Genomic DNA, 12,988 nt, shown 5'->3' on the forward strand with positions numbered 1-12,988 from the left:
ATCGAATTTGAAAAAAATACGTATGTAAAGTTAAGCAATTCCCATTCAGATTGTAGTTTGTTCTACTGAATTGGAAGTATCTGTTACTGTATGGCAAGCAACGAGAGTGGCGGTATGTCAGTTCTGGTTTCTTAAAGTTTCAATTATGCCTGTTCTGGGGTTTCGCTTGTTTCAATTGTTTTGCAAACAAACTAGGCAATGTGCATTGGTGAAAGTGTAGCGTGCACATACATGAAGCAATTGATAACAATTATCATCCCCTATTGATATCAAGAGATTGGATGTTTTTCTCTCTCACTGTTGAATTCCACTTACATCGTTACTAATTCATAGTAAATCAATTTAACCTACCAGCAGGACTGGTTCGTTACATGTCTTTGTAGATAGAACACAAGTTGTATCAAATCAATCAGAACCAACAAAATGATATTCGTATTCGAGCCTCAAAATGCTATTGTGACACCTCCAGAGGGTAACAGCGCTTTAAACGCCCAATATCTCAATAATGATCCAATATACCAAGAAGGATTATTTACATATACTTTGACACAAGGTGCAAATATCATATCTCCAACACCTACTATCAACACAGGTGATATTGATATGTCATCACCTACAATGATGAAAGCAGCTGGAATAACAGTCGTACCTTCATCTATCAGTTCAATGATCGGTAACATTGATGTAGATTCAACAAAAAATCAAGATATGATGATTACTAGACCTGCAAATCCAATAATACCCAATGCTACTACGTTGAATTCAGGACTATCTGCATCAAGCACTGTAACTTCATCGTCTTCAATACCATTTTCAAATCCAGAAATATCTCTAGCCGCAAACGGAAATGAAGAAGCTTCACCGAGCAATAACAAGTCATCTTCAACAACAATGCAATATAATCATACAACTTTAATTGTCATATTGATTTTACTTTGTTTATCAATTTTAGCTATAGGATTATGGTATTTTAAAAAATCTAGAACACGTAAAATCATAAATAATCATTTAGAAGATTTAGAAAATAATGTACAAGAAAAAAGATTAAGTATATCAAAAGCTTTAACTAATTCAACTCAAAGAAGAAGTTGGATTAAATTGAATGAAGAAATAATAAATAATAATGAATTTTCAAAATCATCTTCAACATCACCTTCACCTACTGCCACCGTTTTCCAAGACCATCAAAATGAAAAAGCAGACATAATTAAACAAGAAAAACATGATTCTATATTGGGAACATTAACTTTTCCGAAACCTACTCAAACATATTCTCTACAACAGACACAAGCCTATCAAATACCTCCTCAGGTATACGATTATAATCAATCGTATGTTAACAAGAATACCCAGATTGAGACCATATTAGAAGAGGTTCAAGACAACAACAACAATAGATTATCGTCTTCAACATATAACTTAAATAAAAGAAATTCAACAATAAATTATTTCCCAGAACCACCATCAAATATACCTTTACCTCCATTACCACCGACACCTCAAGCACAGGCTAACACCAGCGATCCGGAGATCGGATTAGCCACAACAACTTATTTACCTGCTTCATCAAGTAGATCAGCGGTTGCTGTTGATGCTTATCCAGGTAGATTATTGACTGGTTCAGGAAGAGATTTAGCAAAGATTAGTGGAGATGATATTGTTGATGTTGTTCAGCAAAAAATTGATTCGGAATCAGATTCACCAAAAAGAGTCAGTTGTGTTTCTATGCTTTTCACATTGAATGAAATAAATAAATATTGTACTGACAAATTAGATGTTTTTCGGTTTCAACAGAATTCCTTGCCATATGTTTTACCCGTACAGGAAGCAGAACGTACGCCAAGATTCATATCTTTAAGTCAAATGAACCATGAAAAGAAATCACCAGATTATAGAAGTCCAACTGAATCGTTATATGTGATATATAAGGATCGTCAGAGTGTTGTTCCATAGGTTTCCCACAGCTGATAGTTTTGCATGTACTTTATCTTGATGCTATTATATCCACCTGCTCGACTGAGTCAAATGGCAATCTGAGATCAGTGATTGCGAACAACAATGATAATCGAACATGCGAGATGAATATACTGTTTGTGATACTGATATCATCGTATACATGTATTTTGATATCGAAAGAATGCCTACATATACAAAAACAAATTACCCAATGATATGAAGATTCCATTCTAGCTATGGATTACAATAGACAACTCTGCTTATTGACTTCCCTTTTCTAAAGCCTTTTCATATGCCATCAAACCAGTTACACCATCTTCTTTTTCTAATGAAGAACCTTGTTCATTTGTATAATCTAAAATTGGTCTTCTCATTCTTCTATTTGGATGACCACTATTTTTTTCCAAGTAATATTTAGTTCCTGCAATACCACCTCTTGTGAAAGAAGCATCAGCTTCAGAAACTAGGTCTTGTAATTCCCAAGCTTTTTGAATATCTTCTTGTGAAGGTTTATCAGATTTTACGACTTTATAAGATAATTCAAATAATTTAACTAAAGATCTTGGATAAATATTACCTAAACCCATTATAGCACCATGACCTCTACCACCTAAAATAGCTGGAGCTAAAAAATCAGCAAATCCACCTAAAGTTAAAAATTCAGGTGCAATTTGTAATGATTTTCTAGGTGTTGAATCTGAAAATTTCGATGAAGTTGTTTTACCTGTAATTCTAGTTAATTTACCTACAGCACCACAAGTTAATTTACATCCACAAATATTTGATCCTTCTTCAGCAATTGAATTTATTAAATCTGAATCCATATCAATTCCACCTGCTGCACCAGGGAAATTGTAAATCATAACTGGAATTGGTGAAGCTTCTTGTACATCTAAGAAAAATTGTTTTAATGCTGGTTTTTGTAAAGCTCCTGCGTAATATCCAGGTGGAATTACAATGACTACATCTGCTCCTGCTTCAGCAGCAAGTTTTGATAATCTAATTGTTTGTCGAGTAGAGTTACCACCGCTGTATATGATTCACATACAATGTTAGTTAGAAGAACGAGATGATTGTATTCGCTTGGAGCGGCAACGAGTGCGAGTCCCAATCTAATTAAACGACTTACGTTCCAGCAATAATGACGGTATCATGTAAACCAGCTTCATCTAAAGCTTTTCTAGATTCTTTGAAAAGAGTAAATCTTTCATCATCGGTTAAATGGAATGCTTCACCCATTGAACCACAGACAACAGGTTGCATACCGACTTTAGCAAGTTTGACAACATGTTTTCTGAAGGTTTCGATATCTATATCAGAGTTTTCATTAGCATTATAAAGGGATCAAAGAAAAGAGATCAAGGCTGATTCTCTGAATTCCTTGAGAGACCTTTTGAAAGGTATCAATAAATAATAGGATATCAAAGCTTACCAAGGTTCTCCTCTTCATCGAAGAAAGTAGGGATAGGTGCCCATACACCTGGTTTAAGAGATCTAGAGTGTCCGTTTGTAGCAGCCATTTTGTTGTTCGTCTATTATTATCTTTGTATGGTGAATTTTGTAAAGTAAAAGGTAGAAACAATATAAAAAATCAGAATAAACATATAAGAAATACCGATTACTACAAGGTGGGTACTAGATATAGTATCCATCTTATAGGTTTAGAGAATCCACCTATAGTCAAAGTGAGTGAACTCGGTCCGTAGATCTACCGTACAAGCTGAATTCACCGGACAGAAACGGCCCGGCGGTATTTTGGTATTTTGGTCTTACTATCGTTCCTGAATACATCGAGTTACCTTTTTGTTACCTTTGCTTAGCTATCTTCAACTGCATGAAACCCAGTCGGGACATAAATGCGCTCGCTTCCTTACGAGACTCGGTTGTTTTTCTTGTGCTGTTCCCAGCGAAACTCTCTATGCATAGGCTTATGGTAATCGTCCGAGTCGAGATGTCAACTTGACTTGTGATTTTATCTAGGTCATATGATTGTGTTTGATCGGACCCTAATTTGTAATTCTATAGCAAAGAGATTTGAAAGTATAACCATATTGAGCGTGCGTGATTTGTATTTAAATTCATTTGTATATATTCTACGTTTTATATGAGATATAACGAGATATAATACGAAATTTATTACTTCACACAGACAGGTTGATTATCATATGACGCTAGCTAGATATCATGGTCCTCACCTGACTAATATACTTATCTCGGCCGGCATGAGATCCAGGATATCTAGGTCCGTATAGCTCACATATGGGGAGCTCACAAGCCGACTCCGTGTGTAATATCACGACGATAAACAAGTAGAACAATCTAGTTTATAAGATGTTCTAGCCATTATTGGGAGGTTATGGTACATCAATTCTTGCTCTAGAAGCACCAGCATCCGATTGAACAGGTCCACCTCGACCACTTCCATTTGTATTTCCAGCTGTAGCACCTCCTTTACCTCCCTTCGTAGGAGCACCGGCTCCAGCTGAATTTCTAGTAAGGATTTCCATAACTTGTGCTTTACCGGTTCTCTCTTTACCTCCACCCCTACCTCCTCTACCAGCTCGTGCACCACCCCTTCCAGCACCGTCCGTTGCTTTGCTGTTGGTTTCACCGTTCGCTTCACCCGATGGAGCTGGACCACCTTTACCGCCTTTGCTGGATTTCTCAGGTCTAGAGTTTGAAGCAGTCTCAGCGGTCTTGGTGTTTCCTTCTGGGGTCGATCGCCCTCCATCTGGCTTGAGGATTTGGATTTGTTTACCTCCAGGTTGCTTTTTAGCTTTCGGTTGAGGTATCTGACCTTGATTTGCTTGAGGTTTCGATTGAGGTTGTAAGGTAGGTTGTTTATTATCTGCTTTAGCGTCGGCTGATTCACCTTCTTTCTTTCCCTTTTTTCTATTTCTACCTTTCTTCTTAGCTTCTCCTCCTTCATTCTGTTCAGGTGTAGTAGTTTCAGGTATAGACGAAGCAATATGAACTTCTCTTCCCTTTCCAGCGACCATGACAGGACCAGAACCAGCTTGACCAGCTCTCTTTGTAGCAGCTGCTGTAACACTCGCTAATGCTGCTGCACGACGAGTTGATTCGTTGGCAGACGAAGATGAAGCAGCCGATTTAGATGATTTGGATTTTTTGTTTTTACCTTGAGTTCTAAGGTGATCTAACAATGGAGTGGTAGTAGGTTGAGGTTGAGTAGCTATTATGGGTCATGTAATTAGCTCAGCTTACAAGTGGAATGTAATAGCGATTCTTACCAGTAACTTCGAGAACAGGTTTAACAGGTTCTGCTTTAAGACTTTCTAGATATGAGAGATAATCGGGGTCTGAACAAGTATACTGTTTAGCTATACTCATTATACAATTATTGCGTAGCTTACCATCATCGATCGTGCCTTGTCTGGCGTCCACCTTCACTTTAGCTTTGTAAGGTGTTTTCTGTATTGGTGCAAATTCGATTACAGCTTGATACTCGGCACCTATGAGTTGGTGCGTTAGCTAGTCACTTCAAAGTGTGGTCGGATGTAACAGACAGCTTACCTGATTTAGCTTTGAACACATGGCCGTCAAAACCTCTTACGAACTCTACTAACGCTTCAGGGCTAGACATGAGCACATATGCTCTCGAATGTACCGGATGAGCATCATAGCTATACATATAGAGGAAAGAGCATAAGGATATAAGCATGCCATATATAACAATTGTATACATAAGTGAGGTTATTGTCAAGCAGTAATATACTCACCCATCACCTATTCTGCCTTTTATAAATCTTTTCCATAAACAAGTTTTATCATTTATCCACGTTGAGACGGATTTCCAGAAAAGTTCTTCAGGTAAAGTAGGTGGAAGTCGCCTTATGACAAGCTTGTTCCTCGCCGTAGCGGAAGAGGATGCTTGTGCTGGCATATAGAGAAGACTTGAGCTTTCCGGATTCCTGTAATCCGATTGAACTTATGGCTTATATCTGTTGACAGGTGGGCTTTTATCTTTTGTATTTGACAGAATAAAGGAGGAAATCCCATGATTTTATGAGTTGTTATGGTGGCAACAACAGAAATGACAACGTTTAAGTTCATGTCAGCTATATTTCTCAGGCACCAAAATCACGTGATCCAATTGATTTTTCAGAATGCTTCACCATGCCATACATCGTACAGATTTCTGTTGAATTGTTAGTCCAATTCAGAGAGGTATTTTATCGCTTTTGTTCATTTACTGATTATCTTCGACACAACGCATTTAATACCTTTCAAATAGGTAAAAACACCAAACAACATGGCCAACGATTTTATAACAACGATAGACTCAGATGACGAAACCCCCAACTATGGTGAATCAAGTGTATCAAAAGGTAAAACACCAGTAAAGAATGATGATTTAGATCCAGATTTCGAATTTGATTTTGCTGGTGGACGAGAGACTGGACTGGATCTATGGGGTGGAGATGAAGTGAAGGGATTAAAGAATGGCACAGAGGTGAGCTAAGCAATATTTAACCAGAAAAATCAGTGCAAAGCTGATAATAACGTATATGTCACCAGCCAATCAATGTAGATGATATTATCGAAAGACGTCGTGGAAAACCATTAGAATCATATAGTGATCGTAAACGAAAAAGAAAGGCTGCTATAGAAGAAGAAGAAGAACAGGAAGAATCCGATGATGAGGAAGAAGATGACGATATGGAAGAAGATGATTCTCAAGTCGATCTATCTGGAAGTGAAGAAGATGATGAAATGTCCGTTGATGGATCAGACGTTGAAAGCGGTTCAGAAGAAGAAGATGACGAAGATGAAGAAGAGGACGAGGAGGAAGACCAAGAGCAAGAAGAAGATGATGACGATGATGCGGAAGGCACTGAATCCTCTGACGATGATGAAGATGAAGAAACAGCAGCAGAATTAGCAAGAAAAGAAGCATTCTTCTCTAAAGATCCAACTATTACAGACGATCCAACATTACCTTCTTCATTCGCAGCTATGAACCTCTCTCGACCATTACTAAGAGCTTTGACTTCTTTACAACTTACACAACCCACACCAATTCAAGCTAGAGCTATACCGTTAGCATTGCAAGGAAGGGATATTTTAGGTTCTGCCGTTACAGGTTCAGGTAAAACAGCAGCATTCATGATTCCATTATTAGAAAGATTGTGTTATAGAGATAGAGGTAAAGGTGGACAAGCATGTAGAGTATTAATTCTATGTCCTACAAGAGAATTAGCTGTACAATGTGAATCTGTTGGTAAAGCATTGACTGAAAAAGGTGGATTAGATATTAGATTTGCATTATTAGTTGGTGGATTATCATTAAATGCACAAGCACATACTTTAAGAACTTTACCTGATGTTTTAATTGCTACACCAGGTAGATTAATTGATCATTTAACAAATACACCTTCATTCACTTTATCAGCATTAGATGTTTTAGTTATTGATGAAGCTGATAGAATGTTAGAAGCTGGTTTTACAGATGAATTGGAAGAAATCATAAAATCATGTCCAAGATCAAGACAAACTATGTTATTCTCTGCAACAATGACTGATTCAGTTGATGAATTAGTTAAATTATCTTTAGATAAACCAATCAGAGTTTTCGTTGATCCAAAAAGAAATACAGCAAAAGGTTTAATACAAGAATTCGTAAGAATCAAATCAGACGATACTAGATCACCAAGTTTATTAGCTTTATGTAAAAGAACAGTAAGGGAAAAATGTATCATCTTCTTTAGAAGTAAGGCCTTAGCACATCAAATGAGAATAGTATTTGGTTTGAACGGATTAAAAGCCGCTGAATTACATGGTAATTTAACACAAGAACAGGTAAGTTCGGTTCGAGTTTACTTTGAATGACCAAGATAACAGCTAATTTGACGAAATTCTTTCTTTTTAGCGTTTACAAGCACTTAATGATTTCAAAGCTGGAACAGTTGATTATTTATTAGCCACAGACTTAGCATCAAGAGGTTTAGATATCAAAGGAGTTGAAACAGTTATAAATTATGATATGCCTGGACAATTAGCACAATATACACATAGAGTTGGTAGAACAGCAAGAGCAGGTAGAAAAGGTAGATCAATTTCTCTAGTTGGTGAATCAGATAGAAAAATGTTAAAATTAGCGATTAAACAGTCTGAATCTGAACAAATTAGACATCGTATAATTCCAATTGAAGCTATAAATTCAATGTTTGAAAAATTAAATGAAATTAAAGAAGAAATTCAAGATGTTTTAAAAGAAGAAAAAGAAGAAAAATTAATGAGACAAGCTGATATGGAATTGAAAAAAGGTGAAAATATGGTTCAACATCAAGATGAAATTTATTCAAGACCTGCAAGAACTTGGTTTCAATCTGAAAAAGATAAACAAAATTCAAAATCTGTTTCTAAAGATGCCTATGTAGGTTCATTCCCTAATTCTTCCTCTAAACAAGATGATAAAAAAGATAAAAAAGAAGTTAAAAGAGGTAAATATGATGGATTATCAAGAAAAGCAAAAAGAAGAAAAATGGCAATTGAAGAAGATCAAGCAGATCAACAATCATCAAAATCAACTTCAATAGCAATTAGAAATGCTAAAAAAGCTTCTAGACCAGTTAAAATTACTGAATCCTTACCTAAACCTAAATCGACTTCTTCTTCTTCTTCAAAGAAATCAGGTAAAGTTGGTGGCGGTGGTAAAAAGAGATCTGCCTTTGATGATAATAATAAATCATCATCTAAATCACATGAAGGTATGCGTGCAAAACCTGCTAAAGTCAATTTAGATAAAAAAGGTAAAAGTAAATCAGGTGGAAAAGGTAAACCTGCAAAAGGTAAAGGTCGTAAATAGATGGTATTACTCTAGTCTGGATCATGCATGTATCATATGTAATCCTACACATTTCAACTTCTACTCATACATTCGGAACAAGGACAGATTGTAGATTCCATATGAGCGGGGATCAAGCTGAGAGGATATCAAGCTGTAAGGTCGGAAACTGACATCGAATTGTTCTCGTCAGTCACGTATAAGCATATCCAGTTTTTACTTTTCTACACATACAACTGTGCTGAACATACGATGATACGAATGTGACAACGCCCGTTTTGAGTTATCTCAGCTTCAATCATGCGTATGTTTTATCTTATCTTTTCTTACGAACCATTTGATTCCGGTTCATTCGCTTCTTCGATCCGAACAATAATATGTTAACAACCTCATTATTCACTATATGATAATCGAATATTCGCATCTCTTTCTTTTGCATATCAAATCTTCTCATATAGAATGGAACAATGACAAGCTCAACGACGCAAGAAGATACATGGACATATGATCATTTACATAAAGTTTATTTTCATCCATTATCAAATACTTATGCTGTACCAGATCCAATAACAGGACAATGGAATTATATACCTTCGAGTGAATTTCATTCAGGTTCAACTTCAACTTCGACACATAATAATAAAAACATCATCACGACGACGACGACGACGAATGATCATAATAATAGAAGAACTCATAATGTGAATGAAAAGGAAGAAGGTGAAATTGAAGATGATATGGGATGGGGAGGATTAATGGAACCTGAAAAATTAGCTCAAATTGAGATTGAGCGTGAAAAATCAAAAACAAATTCTAAATCTGATAAATCACTGTCCTCATACTATCAAAATCATCAACGTGGAATCACTCATCAGATCAGTAGTAGTGATACCTTGGAAAAACATCCTGCATATACATCTACATACGATGATCCTGAAATATACGCTTATCCTTCTGGAGAAGATATCGATAATCATAATCAAGTAAATGATGAAAATGATATAATCAAGGAAACACCGAATAACATCTTAAGATTAGTAGTGATTAAATCCGAATGTTTGGAAATCGGAAAAGTAGGTTTAATAGATACAAGAGAAAATGGTATTCAAATTGGTAGAGATAGATGTGAAAAAGGTGGTCAAGCGAGATTAAGGTTAAAAGAAATGAATGTTAGTAAAACTCATACTGTAATTTATTGGGGTAAAAATGGTGAGGATGACAACTATGATGAACTGGATCGTATGGATCGTAAGAATGGGGAAGATGATCAAGAGATAGACAGCTGGTGGATTGTTGATTTGGGTGAGCTATTCCCATTCAATTAAAAAATAAATACTAAAGTAAGCTAATATGGATGTCCCCATTGATTTACCCCTAATTCGGAAAGGCTCAACGCATGGTACTTTCCTTCATACACAACCTACTACTAATAATCAAGATGATCAAAAAACGAAATCCAAGTGGACTAGATTATCAGAACCTAAACATTCTTCTAAACCTTATCCGATTAATCATTTATCAGAAATCAAAATTGGTACAACAACATTTTCAGTTCATATACATTTATCTTGGCCATGTGATAAATGTTCAGTAGATGGATCAAATGAAATACCTTTAGACAATGGTGAAGTCATATCCACCACCACCACCACCTCCTCAATGATATCGAATAATAAAAGTGGTGTAATTGAAAAAGATATACCAAATAATGCGTCGGATGGAAATCATGAACAGATAATATACGCAATGGATTCAACGCAAAAGAAACGAAATAGAGAATTAAAAAGGAAAAGAGAAATGGCTTTATTGAAAGAATCATTGATGAATAAAAGTCAATCGTTATCTGCTAATGAGGAAAGTCTTTTACCTAAAAGAGAATATTTAGATAGATCAGCAATGAGAAGGAAATTATATCCTACGAAGAATGAAGAGATTCCGAGATCAGGACATAACTCACAGGTAAATTCGGGAAATAGTGATACACTTAATAATTACGAACAAAATGAACATTATACCACCAGATCAATTCCACCACTGCCATCCCCTACACCATCAAAGTTCGCTTCTAACATCATGGCAAATCAAGGTTGGATACCTGGTCAAGGTTTAGGTAAATCAAATCAAGGTAGATCAGAACCTATTTTAACTGAAATGAGAAATGCCAAAAAAGGTTTAGGTGCTCAAAATAGTAAAGCACCCATTGATAATCATTCAGGAGGTGAGGGAGGTGATTGGAAAATGCGTGCTAAACAAAGAAGATGGGAAGAATTGTCCAAAAATGGTTAATTAGTGTCGAAATCTTTAACGTACAAACAAGGTCATTGTGTGTTTTGTATAGCCCCAACATATGTTGTAATCAAGTGATCACCTTGTTGTAATTTTATATAACATATGCATATCTTTTTTGCTGGATATCCACCAGTGAACAAACTATATGAAATAACATCGATGTATCTCATCAACTGTTACGTGTCTTCCTTATAATTACTCATCAAACTCTGCACCTAAATTGGTTCCTTTAGCATAATCAATCATCTTCTTAACTCTTTCATAGACCTAAAAAAGCACACCGTCTCAGCATAGGTTTTCCGGTTGCCACATGGTATCACTACAACTCACAGTAAATACGATAGCTTGCCCAGGAGCCACTCTCAACACTCTAGGTGTAATACCTTTATAGAACGCTTTTGCACCTTCATTCTTGAACATGTCAGAAGTTACTTTAACAAGTCTTGACATTGCTGTTTCACCAGGTACATGTGAAGCTTTCTGAATACGTCTATTTGTGGTAAATATTGCAGTCAGCTTACTGCTGTGTTGTTGTCATAGGTGGGGCCAAAAAAATGCAGAGTACTAGGTAACGTACGTTTTTATAGTATCAATAGGAGCATTTGAGAAAGGACCCATTGCACCTGAAACCAAACCTAGAATCATAGTTTGCCATGAAGGTAAAACACCTGATTCTTTATATTGAGGTTGAAAATCAAATGACCATTTTTTAAATTGTTGATATGCAGTAAAATTTACACCTTGATTGGTTGCTTGTCTTAATGCTGTTAATGAAACTCCTCTATATAAAGTTAATAAACCTTCTTCTCGAACTATCGTAAATGCTGCATGAGCTGCATTTCTATATCGAGGTATATCTAGTGGATCAGCCAGAGAATCTATATAACAAAGTGGAAATGAGACCAATGTTAGCTCGAAAGTGTGCAGACACACACTCATCTTATTTTGTTGCCTTATGGTTGATGAATTTCTTACTCACGCTGCTGAGCTTGTAATCTAATTTTTATAACTTCCATAGGAGTTACAACTGCTATAGCTTCAGTTGCACCAGCACCTAAACCAGCTAAGAATGTACCTGATGGATTTATCTTTCCATCTGGTCCAGTTAACCATCCTTTATAAGCTATTTTAAGAAAGATATTTAGCTTGACTCTTTGGTTTGTAAGGACAATTCACTGTAGATATTTTTGATCCGGTACTGGTAAATTCACTTACTTTCGAAAGAAGCAAAACGTATAGCCATCTTAGGTACGATACCTGATATAACAGCACCTAAACCTTTATATAAACCTAAAGGTGTTTCTCTAGCTGCTATTTGTCTACCTGTTGCGAAAAATCCTAATGGTTTAAGCTATAATTTTTAGAGTAGATTAGCGCAACTGAGAGGATAACAGGCCGTTGAGTATAAGGATCAAAGCAAATCAAATCAAATCATATTTACCCCTTTCAATTTTCTCGATTTACTCAATTGCATTCTGACTTTTATAGTATCAAGAGGATGACTAACGGGGGATTAGAAAAGGGTTGGCTCTGAAATTTCTCTCATGGAATATAGATTTATCGTATTACAATGGACACTCACCACGCCAAGGCTTCTGCTAAACCTGCTACACCCCCAGCTAATAAATGTGTCGACAGAGGGATCTTTTCTTTCTTTACTGCTGAGGTTGATGCGGAAGATGAAGCATTTTTGAGACTGGTTGAGCCTCCTCCTAGCGGTTTCGATGTGGTCGATGACATATTATTGAGCTCTCTAATGGTTGTTCAGATGTTATTGCGGATGAGATGCCTCCTATTTTGACTTGTATATCCCTGAATAGACGATATATATACTTGGGTATTGTGCTATATAGATCGCTATTGTATTGGAACTTCTTATTATTATAGATGAACTATGTCTTGATTGACAAAAGCTAGTAGATACCTTTGTGAAAA

At 36.1% G+C, this 12,988-nt stretch overlaps 6 protein-coding genes across 6 annotated transcripts; 3 read left to right on the plus strand and 3 right to left on the minus strand.

The window, feature by feature from the left end:
• Positions 1–423: 423 nt before the first annotated feature.
• On the plus strand, positions 424–1,953 carry L201_007716 (uncharacterized protein; the record flags this gene model as incomplete). Its single annotated transcript, XM_066223422.1, has 2 exons — positions 424–1,710; positions 1,795–1,953. 2 exons carry the CDS (start codon positions 424–426, stop codon positions 1,951–1,953), a joined length of 1,446 nt encoding a protein of 481 aa, XP_066079519.1.
• Positions 1,954–2,216: 263 nt separating this feature from the next.
• L201_007717 (uncharacterized protein) lies at positions 2,217–3,476 on the minus strand (the record flags this gene model as incomplete). Its single annotated transcript, XM_066223423.1, has 3 exons — positions 2,217–2,985; positions 3,086–3,266; positions 3,389–3,476. The coding sequence occupies 3 exons, from the start codon at positions 3,474–3,476 to the stop codon at positions 2,217–2,219; spliced, it is 1,038 nt and encodes a 345-aa protein (XP_066079520.1).
• An 834-nt stretch (positions 3,477–4,310) lies between these two features.
• L201_007718 (uncharacterized protein) lies at positions 4,311–5,860 on the minus strand (the record flags this gene model as incomplete). Its single annotated transcript, XM_066223424.1, has 5 exons — positions 4,311–5,149; positions 5,208–5,276; positions 5,331–5,429; positions 5,491–5,600; positions 5,697–5,860. The coding sequence occupies 5 exons, from the start codon at positions 5,858–5,860 to the stop codon at positions 4,311–4,313; spliced, it is 1,281 nt and encodes a 426-aa protein (XP_066079521.1).
• Positions 5,861–6,229: 369 nt separating this feature from the next.
• Positions 6,230–8,785, plus strand: L201_007719 (ATP-dependent RNA helicase DRS1; the record flags this gene model as incomplete). Its single annotated transcript, XM_066223425.1, has 3 exons — positions 6,230–6,430; positions 6,496–7,776; positions 7,847–8,785. The coding sequence occupies 3 exons, from the start codon at positions 6,230–6,232 to the stop codon at positions 8,783–8,785; spliced, it is 2,421 nt and encodes an 806-aa protein (XP_066079522.1).
• A 446-nt stretch (positions 8,786–9,231) lies between these two features.
• On the plus strand, positions 9,232–11,050 carry L201_007720 (uncharacterized protein; the record flags this gene model as incomplete). Its single annotated transcript, XM_066223426.1, has 2 exons — positions 9,232–10,066; positions 10,152–11,050. The coding sequence occupies 2 exons, from the start codon at positions 9,232–9,234 to the stop codon at positions 11,048–11,050; spliced, it is 1,734 nt and encodes a 577-aa protein (XP_066079523.1).
• Positions 11,051–11,248: 198 nt separating this feature from the next.
• On the minus strand, positions 11,249–12,793 carry L201_007721 (uncharacterized protein; the record flags this gene model as incomplete). The annotated part of the gene is made up of 7 exons (XM_066223427.1): positions 11,249–11,320; positions 11,384–11,543; positions 11,631–11,931; positions 12,033–12,176; positions 12,269–12,404; positions 12,495–12,555; positions 12,636–12,793. 7 exons carry the CDS (start codon positions 12,791–12,793, stop codon positions 11,249–11,251), a joined length of 1,032 nt encoding a protein of 343 aa, XP_066079524.1.
• Positions 12,794–12,988: the final 195 nt, after the last annotated feature.

Source organism: Kwoniella dendrophila, chromosome 11 (assembly GCF_036810415.1).
Source record: "Kwoniella dendrophila CBS 6074 chromosome 11, complete sequence".
Taxonomy (NCBI): Eukaryota; Fungi; Basidiomycota; class Tremellomycetes; order Tremellales; family Cryptococcaceae; genus Kwoniella; species Kwoniella dendrophila.